Source organism: Thermobia domestica, chromosome 11 (genome assembly GCF_964235325.1).
Source record: "Thermobia domestica chromosome 11, izTheDome1.hap1.1, whole genome shotgun sequence".
Lineage (NCBI taxonomy): Eukaryota > Metazoa > Arthropoda > Insecta > Zygentoma > Lepismatidae > Thermobia > Thermobia domestica.
Window position 1 is genome coordinate 20195449 of NC_137464.1, and position 20045 is coordinate 20215493.

General features: G+C 38.6%; 1 protein-coding gene across 1 annotated transcript; it reads left to right on the top strand.

The window, feature by feature from the left end:
• The first annotated feature begins 3605 nt into the window (after positions 1 to 3605).
• On the top strand, positions 3606 to 19102 carry LOC145663536 (uncharacterized). The gene is made up of 3 exons (XM_081729647.1): positions 3606 to 3657; positions 13321 to 13458; positions 18833 to 19102. Exons 1-3 carry the CDS (start codon positions 3619 to 3621, stop codon positions 19037 to 19039), a joined length of 384 nt encoding a protein of 127 aa, XP_081585773.1. The 5' UTR covers positions 3606 to 3618; the 3' UTR covers positions 19040 to 19102.
• Positions 19103 to 20045: the final 943 nt, after the last annotated feature.

Genomic DNA, 20045 nt, shown 5'->3' on the forward strand with positions numbered 1-20045 from the left:
TCCAATGCTCCATATATAGCACTTGACTAACTTCTTCTTAAGTCCAATATTGAGCCTTCTAGTTAAGAGTGATCTGTTCTTGTTGAATGTTTCTTTAGCCATGGCTATTCTTGACCTGATCTCTTTGGTTCAGGAAGAGTCTCTCGTCAAAATACTCCCCAGATACTTGAAATTATCGACCTCTTTAAGTTCTCTTTGTTCTACTCTGATCCGTAAGGGCGTGTACCCACGGGATATTCTCATAACTTTTCGATGTTGATTCCCATTCCATATATTTTTCCCGTGTAAACTATTTTGTCAATCATCTTCTGTAGTCCTTCGATTCCAGCTATAATGACCGTATCATCTACATACCTGATCTTGTTAATGATCTTCCCTCCAATCTTGAAATCTCCGATTCCCATTAATGCTTCCTTCATTAAACATTCACGGTAAATGTTGAATAATTGTGGCGACAACTACATCCTTGTCTGACTCCTCTTCCTATCTACACACTATTGGTTTCTCCTTCTTTCAAGCGCAACTTCACTCGTTGTCCTATGCACAGGTTTCGAATAAGCCGTTGATCTATCCAGTCGACTCCGATTTCTTCAAGTATTTTCAAAAGTTTCGTCCATTTGACTCGGTCGAAAGCTTTTCGCCAGTCGATGAAGCACAAACACAACTCTTTCTTTACATCAATAATTCTTTCTAGTATAATTCTCATCAACCCAATGACATCTCTGGTGCCTTTTTCGTTCCGGAATCCAAATTGATCTTCTTCTAAACTCTCATTTATCTTACTTTCCAGCCGCCTGTTCCGTATGCGTGCAATAATCTTTCCAGTGTGGGAAATCGGGCTAATGGTGCTGTGATCGCTGCATTTTTTGCTTGTTTTTTTTGGGGGGGAGGACAATGTTATCATTGTAACATTAAGAAAATCCTTTGGCCAGTCTCCACTCAGGTAGATCTTGTTAATAAGTGAAGTCAGTACACTCATTGCGTTGTCTCCTAATCCCTTGAGCAAATCTACTGGCATGTCGTCGTCTCCAGTGGCCTTTCTCCTTCGCATATCTTTGATTGCTTGCACTATTTCACTTTTAATATACTGGGTATTTTTTCTTCATCATCCACTTCTTCCTCTGCTTCGATCGCAATATCTGTGGGGCGGTTCTTCTGATCATACAGATCTTTGAAGTTTTCCTCCCAAATTCTAAGGATTCCTTGATGGTCAGAGACAACATGACCTTGTTGATCTTCGATTCCAAACGTTCGTATACTTTTATAAGCTTTTCCTCCTACTGCTTGTGCTTTCTGGTACATCAGATAATATATGCCGTACCGTTGAACTTTCATTACTTCTTCACATATTTGCTCCATGTATTTTTCTTTGGCTTGTCCGTTTCTCTTCTCAGTTCATTATTCAGCCTTCTGTATTCCTTAATGTCCGTGTTTTTCGCCCTTCTGCGTTCCTCCATCTTCTTAAGCATCGCTTCAGTTATCCATGGTTTTTAGGGATGCGCACGAGACGAGTAGAGACAAGATTTTCCTGACAAAATTCGAGACGAGACACGGCTCTTCCAATAGAGAACTATACATTTTTCGAGTCGAGACATCATTTTTACAGCACATTTTCGAGACGAGCCGGCTACAAATCTTGGCTCGAGCGCATCCCTAATGGTTTTCTCGGTGCTCTTTTCATTCTGCCAATCTTTCATATCCACTCGCTTATTTTATCTATCATGAAGCACTTCTAATGATTTTACACTTGTAACCCTACACTTGTAAACTTACAATACAGCTGCATTACTTTCTATTTAATTGTGTCGTCTGCAGAAATTTGATCCTTATAAACATATATGTTCATGCAAAATATTGAATTTTTTGTAAACCTTCAAAATGCCATGCTCCATGCTTATAACAACACCAACTAAAGTATGTAGTAGCTACTAGTAGGGTAAACAGTGTATAATACAGGGTGTTTATTCCGTTAAGTCCCACCAGCTTTTCAATATGGCAATAATGACTCATAAATAGGTTAGATTTGTTTAAGTTAGTTTAGGTTAGGTTAGTTTGGGTTATGTTAAGATTCGTTCACTTACCTTAACACGTTGGTTTAGAGCAGCGGTGCTTACCGGAACTCAGGCCGGTAGCTACCCGAAAAAAATGTCGGGGGGGGGGGCGACGCAATCATATTATAATTCATCACCATATATAGTTCACTTGCAAGCCTACCGTGAAAATTTTAGGCGGATCCGGCACCCTAGACCCCTCTGGATACGGACCTACCGGAACTTAACAATAATATAGTGGTAATTGAAATGGGGAAGGGGTTCTTTTGGAATATTTTCCCAGAACCTCAATTCTTTTGTGGTTTCAAGGGAGAAATTTATGAACGTTTTCGTAAACATCAAATTAAGGTTAACTTTACACCACACGAAGGGGTCGGTGTCAAATATACAAGTAGGAGAGGAGAAAGTAGAATAGGCGACTAATTTTCGATAGGGGGGTAGTATTATTGGTAATGATGTGAAGTGTGAACATGAAATAAAAGCAAAAATAGGAATGGCGAAGGAAGCCTTTATAAGGAAGAAAAGACTATTTTGTGGCACCTTGAATAAAGAGTTGACAAAAAAGTCTCATAAAATGTTTCGTGTGGAGTATTGTGCTGTATGGATCGGAACAATGGACATCACGCAAAATTGATGAAAAACGACCGAAAGCTTTCAAAATGTGGGTGTGGAGGGGCTTTAACTGGATTGAGCTGATAACGAATCAGTAGGCACTTTAGAGAAATAGGTATTTGCAGGGGCGGATCCAGGATATGATCAAGTGAGGGGCTAAACCATATTTTGCCGTTTTATCCAGTGTAAAGCAGGATTGAAACCCATTTTATCCAGGGGGGGCGCGGTGGCTCAGTGGTAGAGCGTTCACCTCTGGTGCTTGGGGTCCCGGGTTCGATCCCAGCCCCCGCCAAGTGAACTTTGTGGTGGACAAACACCGTGCTCGTGGGTTTTCTCGGGGTTCTCCCGTTTCCTCCCACTTTCTTCATTCCACCATTTCACTCATCTCTCATCATCACCGTCTCCTTTAGCCTAACCGGCATAACCGTAGGACGTAAAACTTAAAGATTTCATTTCCATTTTATCCAGTGTATACCTCGGCGTCAAAGGGGGGCTATAGCCCCTATACTCATCCCCTTGGATCGGCCACTGGGTATTTGCATAAAGGAGGATCGTTTGTTCTCATTGCTGGAAACAGTATCTATCATGTTTATTCATGTTTCCACATCGAAAGTGTCGGGAATAACAGTCGTTTTGAATACAGGCCATACCCCCCCCCCCCCAAAAAAAAGTAGATCTCGATGGTTCAGTGGAACGGTGCTCATCGCTGATGCTTAGGGTTCGTGTTCGATTGTTGCTAAGTGGATTTTGTGCTGGGAGAGGGAAGAAAATCATGTTTCTTGGGATCACGTTAACAGTCTCATACATAGCTTGCCTGTATATTTGCAATGTTTCGTTGACACGGGGTGATGATGCATCGATTCATAGAATTGTTTATCGCAAAATTTCTTATATCAAAATTTACTCTGGAACTTATTTTTTTTCTTTCTTTCCGTTTTACAGACACAGATAAATTATGTTCGACGTGTCCGACATACTAAAAATTGCTGAATTCGTAAGTATTTGTTCATACTTTTCAATTATTTATATTAAATGAAGTGCTTTTTTTTTTTTTTAAATAATATGATACATAATCAGGACTCTCTAGATGTCCGGCGATTTAACTGGCGCAGTACCAAATTAGCATTATCTGTCCCTTCAATGGTTGTTAAAAACTAGAAATGTCCATCATCTATTAGAGTCAGACATCTATTAGTGTTAGGCAAACAAACGATCGCGCAGATAGCAGCATATATTATAGTAAGGCAGGCAAACGATAGCATAGGTAGCAACGTATATTAGGCAGGAAAGCTATAACACAGGTAGCAACATCTATTAGTCAGGCGGCAAACGACAGGGCAAGCAGGAACATCTATTAGTCAGGCAAGGAAACGACTGCGCAAGTAGCGACATCTATTGAGATAGACAAGCAAGCGAGAGCACTGGTAATAACATCTACTGTAGTCAGGTAGGGAAGCTTTAGCGCAGGTAGTAACATTTATTACAGTCAGACAGACAATCGATACAACAGGAAGCAATCTCAATTACAGTCAGGTAAGGAAACGATTGTGAAAGTAGCGACATCTATTAAGTCAGGGAGGCAAGCGATAGCGCAGGTATCGACATCTATATTCAGGCAAGCAAGAGAGCGCTAGCAATCGCTATTAGGTTCTGGTAGGCAAGCGATATAGCAGGTAGCAACATCTATTATAGTCAAGCAAGCAAGCGATAGCGCAGGCAATATTTAATAGAGGCAGGCAGGGAAACGATAGCGCAGGTAGCGACACCTATTAGCATCAAGCAGGTAAGCGTTGGCGCAAGTATATGTTACCATGATTGTTTATTATTAGGAATGGGCTCCGTAGTGGATAGCGTACACGCCTTTGGCGTGGAAGACCCGGCTTCGATCCCAAGCGAAAACTCATGCGTACAGATCCCACGTTAAGCTGTAGGTCCACGTCTCATATAGCCTCACTGCTGAACGGGATACTAAACTCAAATCCATTTATATTATAAGAATCTATCATGACGCAGATACTGAAACTTCCATGTTTCTTTTAAGAATATAAATTACAATACGCGTAGTGTAAGACTGTAAGTTTCTTTGCAGGATCCCCATCCCCCCTTTTTTTAAGACAGAGAAAAGTACTAAATGTTAACTCGTAATTTGTCATAACTTGGTGAAAAGTAGTGGCGTACATTGTAGACTTCCGGGTATAACTGTAGCATGCACACCGACTACGTGGGTGCTCCGGGGATCCAGCACCCACACAAATAATGGGTTAACTGCTGTATCGCCGTACCAATTTTAGAAAATTTACCAGGTCAATTGGAGAATTTATTTAAGTTTGTGAGGAAGAATGAGTGAAAGTCAGGTAAGGGGAATAGTAAAAGTTAAGAAAATGTTTGTATTTTTTGGTTGTTTTTGATGTTAGAAACGGCACTGTATGTGGAGGCGGATGGACTATTTCGCGGAGAGGTACACTTGTTTTACTATGCGGATCCATAGATTGTAAAAGGGGCAAGAAAAATTTGGGTAAGTCTTTAATTTGCCCATTTCATGTCGAGAACAGAACCCAACTAACCCCTGCGGGGCTTCTAACCCGTTCCTACTACTACTACTACTACTTATATGATGGATCCGTATAGTAAAACTACACGCCTAATAACGTAATCTTACGTAACGTAATGTAATCCAACCTAATATAACCGAATGCAGTACATTTTGGTATTTTTTCGATTTTCAAATTGGTCCAGCAATATAGTAGTAATGCCCAAATAATCTCATGGGTATGCCGCACCCACAAGATTTTTAGTTTGATAGAAACAAAATAAATTCACATTTCTCACTTCCCGTTATCAAAAAGTAATAAGCAATTAAAACATTGAGATGAAACTTAAAATTTCGAATCTTTACAACATAATTGTATGTTTCAAATCGGTTTGTGCAAAGGCAACCAAGCAACATGTATATGTTAGTCACTTTGTGTTTATATTCACAACAAAATCCTTGCAAGTTCTTTCTGCAATACCATTAAAATTATTTGCTTTTATGAAGATTTTTTTCATTTTAATTTGTATAAATGTGGTATTTTCTTTTAGTAACGTATTGATAATATCATTGCCTCTTGCAATCATTATGCATCATGTAAGTTGTTTTAAAGTATACACTTAATGTTACGATTACATATGTTGAGAATATTCATTGCAGTAACTTAACCTTGGGTCCGGGTTTGAACCCGTTTCTCTTGCGTTTAAGTCAGGCGTGTTAAGACAACCCCAACTTATCCTTATAGTACCGGTATATTTTACTTTATCACATCACAGCCCTTTATGACAGTGTTTAGGAAAGATTTTAGCTAAAGGAAAATCAATCAAAATATAGCGAGACTCCTCTGAAAACGCATAACACGTCCCGCGATTGATATGCACCCACATAAATTTTGGAAAGTCGGCGCCGTTGCGTGGTAGCCCTAGAACATTGTAAAAGAAAGTTAATGTAACATGCCTAAACTAACTTTACGTTAATAAGTTTATAGTTTATTTATCTTCTTTTAGTAGTACAAGTTCTATTTTTTTTTCGTGAACGTTAATACGTAATAACATACAACCATTTTCAGTTTTGAACGCGGTACGTCTCGCTTTCTATGAGATCGACACGTTACAACAATGTAGAAACCACTGCTGTCAGGACTAGCTCAGGAGAGTAATGCTCCCGGAAGTAGGAACGGAAAACACAGTTCTGATTGGTTGGCGTTATCTGTCTTGCCACGTTAGCATTCAAATAGTAGAATTCAGACGATTGTTATTGTCGGTCCTCGTGGCCAAGTGGGCTAAAAAAAAAAAAAAAAAAGTGGGCTAGGGCTATATGATAGTAACGAAAATCTCTTTTGGCGTGAGTTCAAACCCGGCCCGAGGAAAGCTTTTTAAACATTTTTTTTTTACATTTTTATAACACTTTTTAAATTAAAATAATTCGAAAATAATACTCAAAAATGTGATTTACTTACTTTTGTGCAGATAAGTAGTAGTAATAGTAGGAACGGGTCAGAAGCCCCGCAGGGCTCGTTTTGTTGCATTTGAACTCCATGATATAGGGCTTGTTTTGTTCCCCTTGTACTAAATGATATAGATTTTGTGACCAACTTAAAACAAATGACTAGGATAGCGCGTAAAACAGCTGGCTAGAGTAGCGCGCGAAAAAACGTACTTCCGGGAGTAACTCTCCCGAGCGGGTCGTATTGATACTACTTGTCCTTTCTAACAGCTCGCTGTGGGCACATGGTGCTCAATGCTGTGTTGCCAGCTTTTGCGTCGAGTATTGAAACACAAAATTAACTGCAAGTAACTCTCTGTTTTATAAAATTAAATGACAATAAAGAGAATTAAAAAGAATATTCTCACTAACCATCAGGACCACTACTCAAGTTGACATTCGACTACAACAATGTGCATTTGTTTTTATTCAAATTGGCAACGTGCGAAAAGGGCGAAATGTTTACTATTACAGAGCGAGAGAAATGAGCCACTATAATTGGCTGAACGTGCTGTTGCCATAGAAACACTTCTTCTTGCCTGATTCTTATGACCATGTACAATAAGGAAAAACAGAGGAAAGCAACTGTCAGCGGGGCAAGTTGTACAAATGGACTGTAGTCGCCTCTTAACTTAGAGATTTCTTTGATGGATCAAGACATTTTTCTTCGTTTTCCTTCGGAAGTAGCTGTGAATGACTGTGTGTGACCGCTATGGAACACTATCTTATCGGGAAAATTAAATACTACGAAGAAAAGTACGTTTTCTGGGAGCATTGGCGTTACAGACGCGTGTCAAGTTAGACCAACCACCACCACCAAAACGACCGGAACATATCTCAGAATTATGGGCTACTTATGGGCTAATTAGTTGCTCCAATCCCGATTTTTGGGCTCCTACTGTTTAGCGGGAAATCGGATTCAAAGTGGGCGAGTCCAGCTTGATATCAAGCTAGAACCCCCCATATGGTTAGAATGGTCCGATCGAAAAAAATCAAACGCCAGAATTATGGGCTATTTATGGGCTAATTAGTTGCTCTAATCCCAATTTTTGGGCTCCTACTGTTTAGCGGGAAATCGGATTCAAAGTGGGCGAGTCCAGCTTGATATCAAGCTAGAACCCCCCATATGGTTAGAATGGTCCGATCGAAAAAATTCAAACGCCAGAATTATGGGCTATTTATGGGCTAATTAGTTGCTCTAATCCCAATTTTTGGGCTCCTACTGTTTAGCGGGAAATCGGATTCAAAGTGGGCGAGTCCAGCTTGATATCAAGCTAGAACCCCCCATATGGTTAGAATGGTCCGATCGAAAAAATTCAAACGCCAGAATTATGGGCTATTTATGGGCTAATTAGTTGCTCTAATCCCAATTTTTGGGCTCCTACTGTTTAGCGGGAAATCGGATTCAAAGTGGGCGAGTCCAGCTTAATATCAAGCTAGAACCCCCCATATGGTTAGAATGGTCCGATCGAAAAAATTCAAACGCCAGAATTATGTTCTGTTTATGGGCTAATTAGTTGCTCTAATCCCAATTTTTGGGCTCCTACTGTTTAGCGGGAAATCGGATTCAAAGTGGACGAGTCCAGCTTAATATCAAGCTAGAACCCCTTATATGGTTAGAATGGTCCGATCGAAAAAATTCAAACGCCAGAATTATGGGATATTTATGGGCTAATTAGTTGCTCTAATCCCAATTTTTGGGCTCGTACTGTTTAGCGGGAAATCGGATTCAAAGTGGGCGAGTCCAGTTTGATATCAAGCTAGAACCCCCCATATGGTTAGAATGGTCCGATCGAAAAAATTCAAACGCCAGAATTATGGGCTATTTATGGGCTAATTAGTTGCTCTAATCCCAATTTTTGGGCTTCTACTGCTTAGCGGGAAATCGGATTCAAAGTGGGCGAGCCCAGCTTGATATCAAGCTAGAACCCCCCATATGGTTAGAATGGTCCGATCGAAAAAATTCAAACGCCAGAATTATGGGCTATTTATGGGCTAATTAGTTGCTCTAATCCCAATTTTTGGGCTCCTACTGTTTAGCGGGAAATCGGATTCAAAGTGGGCGAGTCCAGCTTGATATCAAGCTAGAATCCCCAATACGGCTAAAATGGTCCAATCGAAAAAATTCAAACGGCAGAATTATCGGCTATTTATGGGCTAATTAGTTGTTTTGATCCCAATTTTTGGCTCCTACTGTTTTATCGGGAAATTGGATTCAAAATAAGCGAGTTCAGCTTGATATCAAGCTAGAACCCTCCATAGGGTTAAAATCGTCCGATCGAAAAAATTCAAACGCCTGAATTATGAACTATTTATGGGCTAATTAGTTGCTCTAATCTCAATTTTTGGTCTCCTACTGTTTAACGTGAGATCGGATTCAAAATAGGCGAGTCTAACTTGATATCAAACTAGAATCTCTCATATGGTTACGGTTAGAATGGTCCGATCGAAAATGTTCAAGTGCCAGAATTATGGGCTATTTATGGGCTAATTAATTGCTCTAATCCCAATTTTTGGGCTCTTACTGTTTAGCGGGAAATCGGATTCAAAATGGTCGAGTGCAGCTTGATATCAAGCTAGAACTCCCCATACGGTTAAAATGGTCCGATCGAAAAAAATCAAACGCTAGAATTATGGGCTATGTATGGGCTAATTAGTTGCTCTAATCCCAATTTTTGGGCTCCTACCTTTTAGTGCAAAATCTGAATCAAATTCTGCGAGTCTAGCTTGACATCAAGTAAAAACTCTCCATAAGGTTAGACATCTCTAATCGAAGAAAATAAAACGTCAGAAATATGGGCTATTTATGTTCTAATTGATGCTGTAATTCCGAGTTTGGGGCTGCTACGTTTTAGCAGGAATTTCTTATCAAATTGTGAGATTTAGCTTAACTTCTTGCTATAAACCTAGGGCTATAACACTCCGATCAAAAGAATTAAAACGTCGGAATTATGGGTTATTTGTATTCTAAATTGTTGCTCTAATGTCGAGTTTTTTCTTCTATCGTTAGCAAGAAATCTCAAGCAAGATTGGTATTGATTTTTAGATAAGTTGGGATGATACTTTCAAAGTTGCAGTGAGAAAACATCGATGTTTATTAACTGAAAATTGATTTATTTGCACTCTCCGCAAATGTAAATCTATATCTCTACAAGTAAATCCATGAATTCTTTTTTCACGTGTTTATGTTCATATATGAAGTAAATAGTGTATATATAGAATTTATATAGTGAAATATCATTATTTTTTAAATCAATTTTTTTTTTAAGGAAAAGCCTCTTTGCCGTTGTTGGGGGCCGCAGTCAGTGGCACAGTGGTAGAGCGTTTGCCTCTTGTGCGTGTGATTCCTGGTTCGATCCCAGATCGCGCCAATTGATCTTTGTGGTTGACAAACACCATGTACTTGGGTTTTATCGGCATTCTACCGCTGTGCCATTGCGGGCCCCAGCAACGATGAAGAGGCATTTCCTATAAACTAAAAAATATTAAAACACCAATATGACATTTCACCATATAAATTCTATATATACACTACTTGCTTCCAAACATACTGAACATATAAACGTGAAAAGACATTTCATAAATTTACTAGTAGAGATATATATTTGCATTCGCAGAGAATGCAAAAAAATCAATTTTCAGTTAATAGATATCGACGTTTTCTCATTGCAACTTTGCAACTATCATCCCACGTTGTCTAGAAATCAATACCACTCTTGCATGAGATTTCTTGCGAACGATAGAAGAACTAAAATCGACATTAGAGGAACTAATTAGAAAACAAATAAACCATAATTCCGGCATTTTAATTATTTGATTATTTATAGCGCTAGATTTATAGCTAGAAGTTATGCCAAATCCCACAATTTGATGAAGAACTCCTGCTAAACGGTAGCAGCCCCAAACTCGGAATTAGAGCATCAATTAACCCAAAAATAGCCCATAATTCCGGCGTGTGAGTTTTTTTTTTTTTTTTTTTGGATCGGACCATTGTTACCGAATCGGAGGTTCTAGCTTGATGTCAAGCTAGACTCGCCTGTCTTGTTTCCAATTCCCGCTAAACATTAGGATCCAAGAAATAGAATAACAGCAACACATTAACCCATAATTCCGCCGTTGGAATTTTTTCGATCGGACCATTCTAACCCTAACTACATGGGGGTTCTGGCTTGATATCAAGTTAGACTCGCCATTTTGAATCCGATTTCCCGCTAAACAGTAGGAGTCCAAAAATTGGGATTAAAGCAACTAATTAGCCCATAAATAGCTCATAATTCTGGCGTTTGAATTTTTTCGATCGGATCATTTTAACCGTATGCGGGGTTCTAGTTTGGTATCAAGCTAGACTCGCCCAATTTTGAATCCGGTTTTCCGCTAAAAAGTAGGAGCCCAAAAATTGGGATTAGAGAAACTAATTACCCCATAAACAGAACATAATTCTGGCGTTTGAATTTTTTCGATCGGACCATTCTAACCGTAACCGAATGGGAGGTTCTAGCTTGATATCAAGCTAGACTCGCCCATTTTGAATCCGATTTCCCGCTAAACAGTAGGAGCCCAAAAATTGGGATTAGAGCAACTAATTAGCCCATAACTAGCCCATAATTCTGGCGTTTAAATTTTTTCGATCGGACCATTCTGTCCGTAACCGTATGAGAGGTTCTAGCTTGATATCAAGCTAGACTCGCCCATTTTAAATCCGATTTCCCACTAAACAATAGGAGCCCAAAAATTGGGATAAGAGCAAACAAGTAGACCAAAAACAGACCATAATTCTGGAGTTTGAATTTTTTCGATCGGACCATTCTAACCGTAACCGAATGGGAGGTTCTAGCTTAATATCAAGCTAGACTCGCCCATTTTGAATCCGATTTCCCGCTAAACAGTACGAGCCCAAAAATTGGCATTAGAGCAACTAATTTGCCCATAAATATCCCATAATTCTGGCGTTTGAATTTTTTCGATCGGACCATTCTAACCATATGGGGGGTTCTAGCTTGATATCAAACTGGACTCGTCCACTTTGAATCCGATTTTCCGCTAAACAGTACGAGCCCGAAAATTGGGATTAGAGCAACTAATTAGCCCATAAATAGCCCATAATTCTGGCGTTTGAATTTTTTCGATCGGACCATTCTAACCATATGGGGGGTTCTAGCTTGATATCAAGCTGGGCTCGCCCACTTTGAATCCGATTTCCCGCTAAACAGTAGGAGCCCAAAAATTGGGATTAGAGCAACTAATTAGCCCATAAATAGCCCATAATTCTGGCGTTTGAATTTTTTCGATCGGACCATTCTAACCATATGGGGGGTTCTAGCTTGATATCAAGCTGGACTCGCCCACTTTGAATCCGATTTCCCGCTAAACAGTAGGAGCCCAAAAATTGGGATTAGAGCAACTAATTAGCCCATAAATAGCCCATAATTCTGAGATATGTTCCTGTCGTTTTGGTGTTGGTGGTTGGTCTAACTTGACACGCGTTTGTTACAGAGTTTGTTGATTACAAGTTTGTTTGTAGGCCTAAAAAGCATGACAATAACTGTGGATTTAAGATTGACTAACAAAAAGTATCATTCCACACTAACCTTCACAAAGTTTGTGGATCGCAACGAAACGCAAATTTCTTTTAGAAGACTAATTGATTGGTTTGTTGATTAAAGTTTAGCGTCTGTTTCAGCAGCGAGGGTATATGAGACGTGGATCTAAAACTTAACGTAGGATCAGAACATGAGCTCCACCTAGAATCAAACGAGTATCTTGTGTCAAGCGCGTATATGCTTAGGATGGATTTTCATGCAAGCGTCCCTTGCGTTCGCTGCTTGCGATTTGCATGTGTAGCCAATAGAAACTGGTGTTGCACGTAGAACCGTACTTAAACACCTTTCTCAATTGGTTATTCAGCCACATCGCAAGCAAGAGCAGCTTCTTGTTCAAGAACTGTGATAGTAAGTCTGTGATAAAAATTGCGAAGAATAGATGACTACCAAACACAAAACTTTTGTTATTGACGTTATATTGCAAAATCAGTATGTATGTGATAGCGATGACCTCAAGCTAGAACGCAAAGTTTGCGTTGCGTTGACGCAAACTACTACGGAAGAAGGACAATATAGAAGAAGGATTTTTTTTCAGCGTTGTAAAGTGATCAATGAAAACTGTTGATTTGTTTCAGCACGAGGAAAATCTTGCATGATATACGTCAACAAAAAAGGTGGCTCTCGAGGGAAGTAACGTCGGTAAAAATTAACACTTTACCATTAATAGCCAGAACAAGTTAATTGCACATACGTATAATGGTGCTTCAGTTACGGTGATAAACATCAATAGTCTGCTACGTGGTACAGTGCTCATGTTTGCTACGTGGAGTTCCTTGTTCGGTTCCAGATTCCGACAAGAGAGCTTTGTGGTGGCTAAATACAGCGTCCCTGAGTTTTTCCGGGGTTCTCCCCTCTTTCATCATACCACTATGGGTTTGTTTTAAAGTTATGCGTTGAAAATTATAAATTGGACACAACGTAGAACACGTAAAAATCTCGAATTCAAATTAATATAATGTTCTCTCTTCATATATTGATGTTCCGCCGCCACTCCACAGATATAATACTTTCTTTTAAATATATATATATATATATTTTTCAGCTTCTATTACTGTTGAATATGGTCCTCCTAAGCGAAAGTTCGAGCGTTTGGATCACTAGTTCATATGTCGGATACTTGTTTCTCCTTTTCGACCTTTTGGTAGGATTAGTGAAGAAAGAGAAAATGCCAATGGCAGTGGTAAGTATATATATCTCAATCTTTTTTTGAATAACCTTGGAGAATGCATTTTTAATTTTGTATTTTAAAAAATAGCTTACGCATTTTGAAGCGATCGTCTACCACTCGATTCAACCAACATTTATGTTTTCAACGATAACTCTCATAAGACTAAACCAATTTTAATGAAATTTTCCTTCGTCAAAATTTCTCTTAATAATGTTACTGTTTATAATTGCAATTCATCAATAATAATGGTACGGTAGAAACAGGTTCGATTCCCGGTGATTATGTGCTTCGGACCCCACGTAATACTGTAGTTCCACGTATCATATGTCCTCATGTTGAAAGGGACTCAAAATCCAAATACAACACAAACTCAATAATATGGCCAGATAAAAGGGGTTAAATTAACCCCGTAGTATCTTTCCACAATACACACCAAACCAGTTTTGGACGCCGCCGTGGATGAGTGGTAAAGCGCTCACCTCTAATGTGTGGGTTCTCTGGTTGAATCCCAGCTCCAGCCAAGTGGGTTCTTTGGTGGACAAAATTGTGTGTGTGTGTGTGTGTGTGTGTGTATTTAATCGCAATTCTCTCGTTTCCTCGCACTTACATTATTCTACCATCATCCTTCTCATTATCACCGTGTCCCTTAGCCACGATACATAATCGTGAGACGTAAAACTAAACAATTTTCTCTGGAGCTCGGTGGCTCATTGGTAGAGTGCTTACCTTTACTACATGAGGTCCCTAGTTTGATCTCTGGCCAAGTATGTTTATGGTGGACAAGATCGTGTTCGTGGGTTTTCTCGGGGTTTTCCCGTTGCCTTCCACATTCTCATTCCCCCAATTCTTCCATCACCATTTATTTTCTTTAATTATCATCTCCCTTAGCCTAAAGGGGATAATTAGGAATTGGAAATTAATTAGATTTCTGCGCTGTCGCCATCTATAGCCATTTATCCCGTCACGTATATGGGGTATGACGTCCCTCGCGAGCACATTATCCGATGAAAGGGAAGGAAGGAGCGGTCTGGGACCAGTATATTACATACCATCAGGGAATTTGCTTGGTGTGAATCAGGAAAACCCAGGAAAAACCTCACCCAAGATGGCTGCTCTGAAAGAGCTGTTACACTTTTTCAACCCATTGTCCCCACCGGGCATCGAACCTGGGACCTCTCACATTCAAAGGCGAGAGTGTTAGGAACTACCCAACACAGGGCCAGTAAAGCGATAATCGTGGGACGTTAAACTGAAACATTTCATTTTTTTATTTCATAAATAATTTTCTCGTATAACCTACGTAAAAAAAAAATCAACTTCTTAAAACCTAGTGTATATTTATTTTAGGATATCCAATCCATCATTATTGGATGCGGTTGAAATTGATGATGGATGACTGGAGCCGGGATCATGGATGACTGGCGGTAGTTGTAAAAGTAAAAAAAAAAATCGCTATATTTCTAAGTTTCCTTATTTAAATATTATAAGCTAAAACGCCCGTTATTCGCACGCAGAGAAACTGATTAAAGAAAATATTGTAACCCTCTCCCCCCTTAGGATACGCATTTCAATTGAAAGTATAATGATAAAAATCCATACGGTTTGCACAAGTGTTGAAATATCCTGCCCCCTTTAGAATACGCCCTGTAATGAAAATGACATGATAAAAAAAAAAAAAAAAAAACGTATCTTGGGTATTATGTTTAAAAAGTCATTTCAAATGTGTCAGCTATTTTCTCGACTACAAAAACTGTGGCTTCAACACTAATCTTGTAATACATCACTTTTGGCAGAACATCCTAACCTTTATAGGTCGCTTTCATGGTATGCATAAACTCAATCTGCATTCGTTTATTAGGGAGGATCAAAAACTAAGGTTACAAGGCCTATATTTCTGGAGTTTCGTCTGTTACGGCAGGAAGGAGTTGGCAACTATGTAGAGTTTTAGTCACTTGCTACATATGGCGCTAGTTGTCTGTGAACACAAATGGAGACTCGTTTAGAAAACTGGTCTCGCGATGAAATCCGCTCAGTTATTCGATTTCTGTGGACGAAACATGTAACCGCAGCTGAAATTCACCAGTAGCTGGTAGAGGTTTACAGAGAGACTATAATGTCTCATCAGCATGTCGCAGAATGGTGTGGAAAGTTTGTATTCGTCACCGACGAGGAGCACAGTGGCCGAATCAGCACGGTATCAACAGATTTGAACACAGCTCGCGTGGAGGAACTGATTCAAGACAACAGGAGGATTACGTTACGGCATCTGGTGGCAGAATTGGGAATGTCTTCGGAAGTACCTAGGAGCCGTCGCTTCACTTCAGATAAGGAAGTGAAACACTTCGTGACAACGTGGCTGGAGTTTTACCAGGAGGGAATCTTCAAACACATCCTAAAATGCGACAAGTTCCTCTACCGATGAGGAGACTATGTCGTAAAATAACCTAATGTATGTACTATCTGTTGACTGTATGAAATAATATATGCATGTTCCACTGCAGGCTTTGTAACCTTACTTTTTGATCACCCCCCGTACAATTTTCAACATTACGTGTTATGTTCATTTTGTTAAATGTGTGGGTTTCTTTTATTCAATGTAATTTCGTATTCTTGAAAACTTAGTCTCTTCTTTGTATAACCACTAAATTTGCTATTAATAAGATTTGCTTCAAGTTAAATGCCATCTGAAGAACCTGAAAAGAAGAAAAAATTTAAAACATTTGAACACAAAAACATATTCCAATTTAAAAATACATACACTAAAAGGTAATTTTAAATTCATAAAACATAACGAGAAACTGTCAATTTGGTTACCAGGAGGGGAAAACCATTATGTAATCCAAATGTGGAGAAAATATTTAATCGTAATATTTTTTTAATTTTATGTTCATGACGACAAAGGAGGATGTCAAATGAGGCATAAACTCATTCTCCTTATCTGGAACAAGGAGGAATTACCACAAGAGTGAAAAGAATCAATCATTGTTCCAATTCACAGGAAAGGAGACAAAACTGATTGAAATAATTATCGAAGCATTTTTCTTCTGTAAATGTTCTATAAAATCCTCTTAAATATTCTACGAGCATAAGTAAATTTAGTCTAGTTTTAGGAGTGATTTTTTAAAAAATATTTTTATATCATTTATCCTCAAATTGAATTTGGACCCCGTTTGAAATAATTTCTGCATACGTGCCTGGCTACGCAGATTGGCATTATTTATTAACTTATCTACTGCATAAACAGAAAATAAAACTATCAGGTGAAGTATCAGGATGTTGCTATTATACTTTCTTACAATAGTCACACAATGCTTTTAGCCCTTACGATACCAAGGGGGGGGGGGCATTGAACCCACGGCCAATTATATTGTGAATTGTGCTTTTCTGCGTGAACCAAAAAAATCCGAAAAAAATTAACATTGTGTAATGGTATGTTAATAAAAGAATCCTGCTTGATTTTACTCTAAACGGGTTCTCGTTTATTTCGTATAGGGCAATAATGCGAACTGGATTCAACAATCTCCCCCCCCCCCTCTGGCGGTGCCGATCCGATGGTGGTTTGCCATTTCCTTCCATGGGATGATTATGACGTCCAGAGGATGGGACCTAGAATTTAACGTGGGATCCAAACCACTTGTGTTCCCACTTGTAGAATCGAACCCGGACCTCTTGATTGCAAGGCGACGACCTTAATAACTCATCCACCGGGAAAACTATTTTATTTATAACTGATTATTTAATAAAACATCTGAGAATTTAATTTGAAAATGAATTTTCCTCTATGGGTTCAACGAGCTCCTCCCTCTCCCTTGGTATGCAACGTTATAGAAAACACAGGTATCGTAAGGGTTAATAATGATACTCATACTTTAGAAGTGACGACCAGACGATACTAGTTATTGTTTAGGCACTGGAAAAGAAAAATGCATTACAGCCAAGGTGACTAAATTTCATGAAGTAAAAAAACAAAACAGTCTTTATTTACAAAATGCGAAGAAATACACGGATTTGCAACAATCGACATGAAAATTTTTACTGTATACCATATTTCTGTTTTCTAGGAACACTAGGAAACCAGAAGTATTTCATTCTGAGAGAAAATCCGTCCGAACACTTAGTTTGCTCCTAAAAGCAGTGATTTGGTTGGGAGTGGGAAGGAATGTATTCACCAGAACTCAAACTTTCGATTTACAACATTCTTACAGAATTTGGAATACCGAAAAAAGCTAATTAGATTAATTAAGATATGCTTAAATGAATCCCAAAGTAAAGTCCTGTTAGGAAAGTTTTTGTCCAAGAGGTTTCACGGCGAGAATGGCCTGAAACAAGGAGATGCATTGTCGCCATTATTATTCAACTTTGTTCTGGAATACGCTATAAGGAAAATCAAAGATAGCAACCAGGACCTAGAGTTGAACGGTATTCACCAGGTTATGGCATATGCTAATGATGTAAATTTAATAGGGAATCACAGGAAAACAATAGAAAGAAATACAGAGATCTTATTAAACGCTTGCAGGGACATGGGTTTAGAAGTAAATGCGGAGAAAACTAAATACATGGAAGTGCGTCGGGATCGTAATACCGCAAATTATGGATGCGTTAAAATATTAAGTAATACTTTTGACAAAGTGGATACTTTCAACTATCTTGGATCAATATTAACAGACGAAAACCATATTCACGAAGAAATTAAATGTTGACTAGAAGTAGGGAATTCGTGTTATTATTCAATTCAAAATCTCTTGTTGTCGAAAATCCTGTCTAGGAATTTAAAGCTTAAAATATATAAAACGATAATCATGCCTGTTCTGTATAGTTGCGAAACATGGTCGCTTACTCAGAGGGAAGAACGTAGACTGAAAGTATTTGAGAATAAGATACTGAGAAGAATATTCGGACCCAAGAGGAACGGGAATGGGGAATGGCGGAAACTTCATAACGAGGAACTACATAATTTATACCGGTTACCAAACATTGTTAGGGTCATCAAGTCTAGAAGCTTAGGTGGGCAGATCATGTAGCTAGGATGGAAGAAAGTAGGAACGCTTTCAAAGTCTTCCAATAGGAAAACTACCATTAGGAAGACCTACATGCAGATGGGAGGACAATATTAAAATGGATCTCGCAGAAATAGGAATCCAGAGTAGAAACTGAATTCAGTTGGCTAAGGACAGAAATCAGTGGAGAGCTTTTTTGTACGTTGCATTGAACTTCCGGGTTCCATAGTCCATAAAGTTAGTTTAGCGGAACGGCGTCCCATTGTGTTCAGGTCCAACTAAATCACTGCTTAAAAAGGAAGACTTGTCCGGTTAAAAGAAGACATTTAGTAATCCCGATTGCAATCTATTTTTATCTTTACATCATCCTCTTTGTTTCTTTGTAGGAAATGTATTACGTTGGGTTTGGGATTATAACATTCTTAACAGTTGGAATATTGCAAACCCTTTGGTACATTGGCAAAGACAAATTAAATATTTTCTATGGCGGAGGGATAACCAATTTTGATATAATTGAAACCATCATTATTTTAACATTTTCTTTAACTATTGTGTTTTTAATGGATTTAATTTGTTTATATTTGAACAAATAACATTTCAAAATTGTCTTGTTTGTAAATATATGTATTCTATATAATTTTAAAGGGAAAAATCTTGCTGAGCTTGTATATGCATAAACAAATAAATAATGGATTCATATAATGGAATTCTGATTTCTTCCTTTACTGAAAGTATTTTAATTTTACTCGTAATATTCACATTACTGTACATCTAGCCAAGTACATATGCTTGCCCGCAGGGTGCAGAGATAGCGTGGGTCAATGAAAACTTGACCCATGACTCCTGATCCACGACTCACCGTGACCCACTCTGATTCACCACCCACCAAAACCCCATAGTCCTCAACTCTGACCCATGATCCACACCCTCTTCTCCATTGACTAAAGAGTTTACATTAGTAATACAACAAGATTGTAAAATTATCATTAATCGGAGTTTGAATTTCTACGGTCAATCGCTCAAGCACCGCCCTATTATGATACTGGCGGATCTGATATTTACGATATAAAATGGTAAATTGTTTGTCATGGGCCGTGTTACGGTGAATTTCAATTTAATTATTATCATATATAATTATATTTCCTTGTTGAATTAAGGTACTTTTTAATGGAAAATGGGATGAAACTTGAGAGTCTCAAATCAAGGTAAAGTAGACCAACGTAAAAAAAAAAAAAAAAAAAAAAAAATCGACTGTCTATCGAAAGCCAAGTAGTGAGTCCTATTGTTATTATTAAATTACAAATATCAATATCCAAAAGTGCCTTAAGTTCTTTTTCACTTAGATATACTCATCTCAGGTAAGTAAATAGAAACAAATGAAAAAGAAAAGAAAAATGGAGACCTTGAAAGTAAAACATAGACAATATTCACCAGTGTTTAGAAGATGCTGTCTACAATATACTGAGCAGAGTGGGTCGGTGAGTCAGAGCGGGTCACGGTAGGTGGTGAGAGGCAGTGTGTCTCGTCCTGTTGCCCCACTGACTCACTCTCAAATCTTGACCCATGACCACTGACCCACTCCATCTCTCAAGGTGAAGC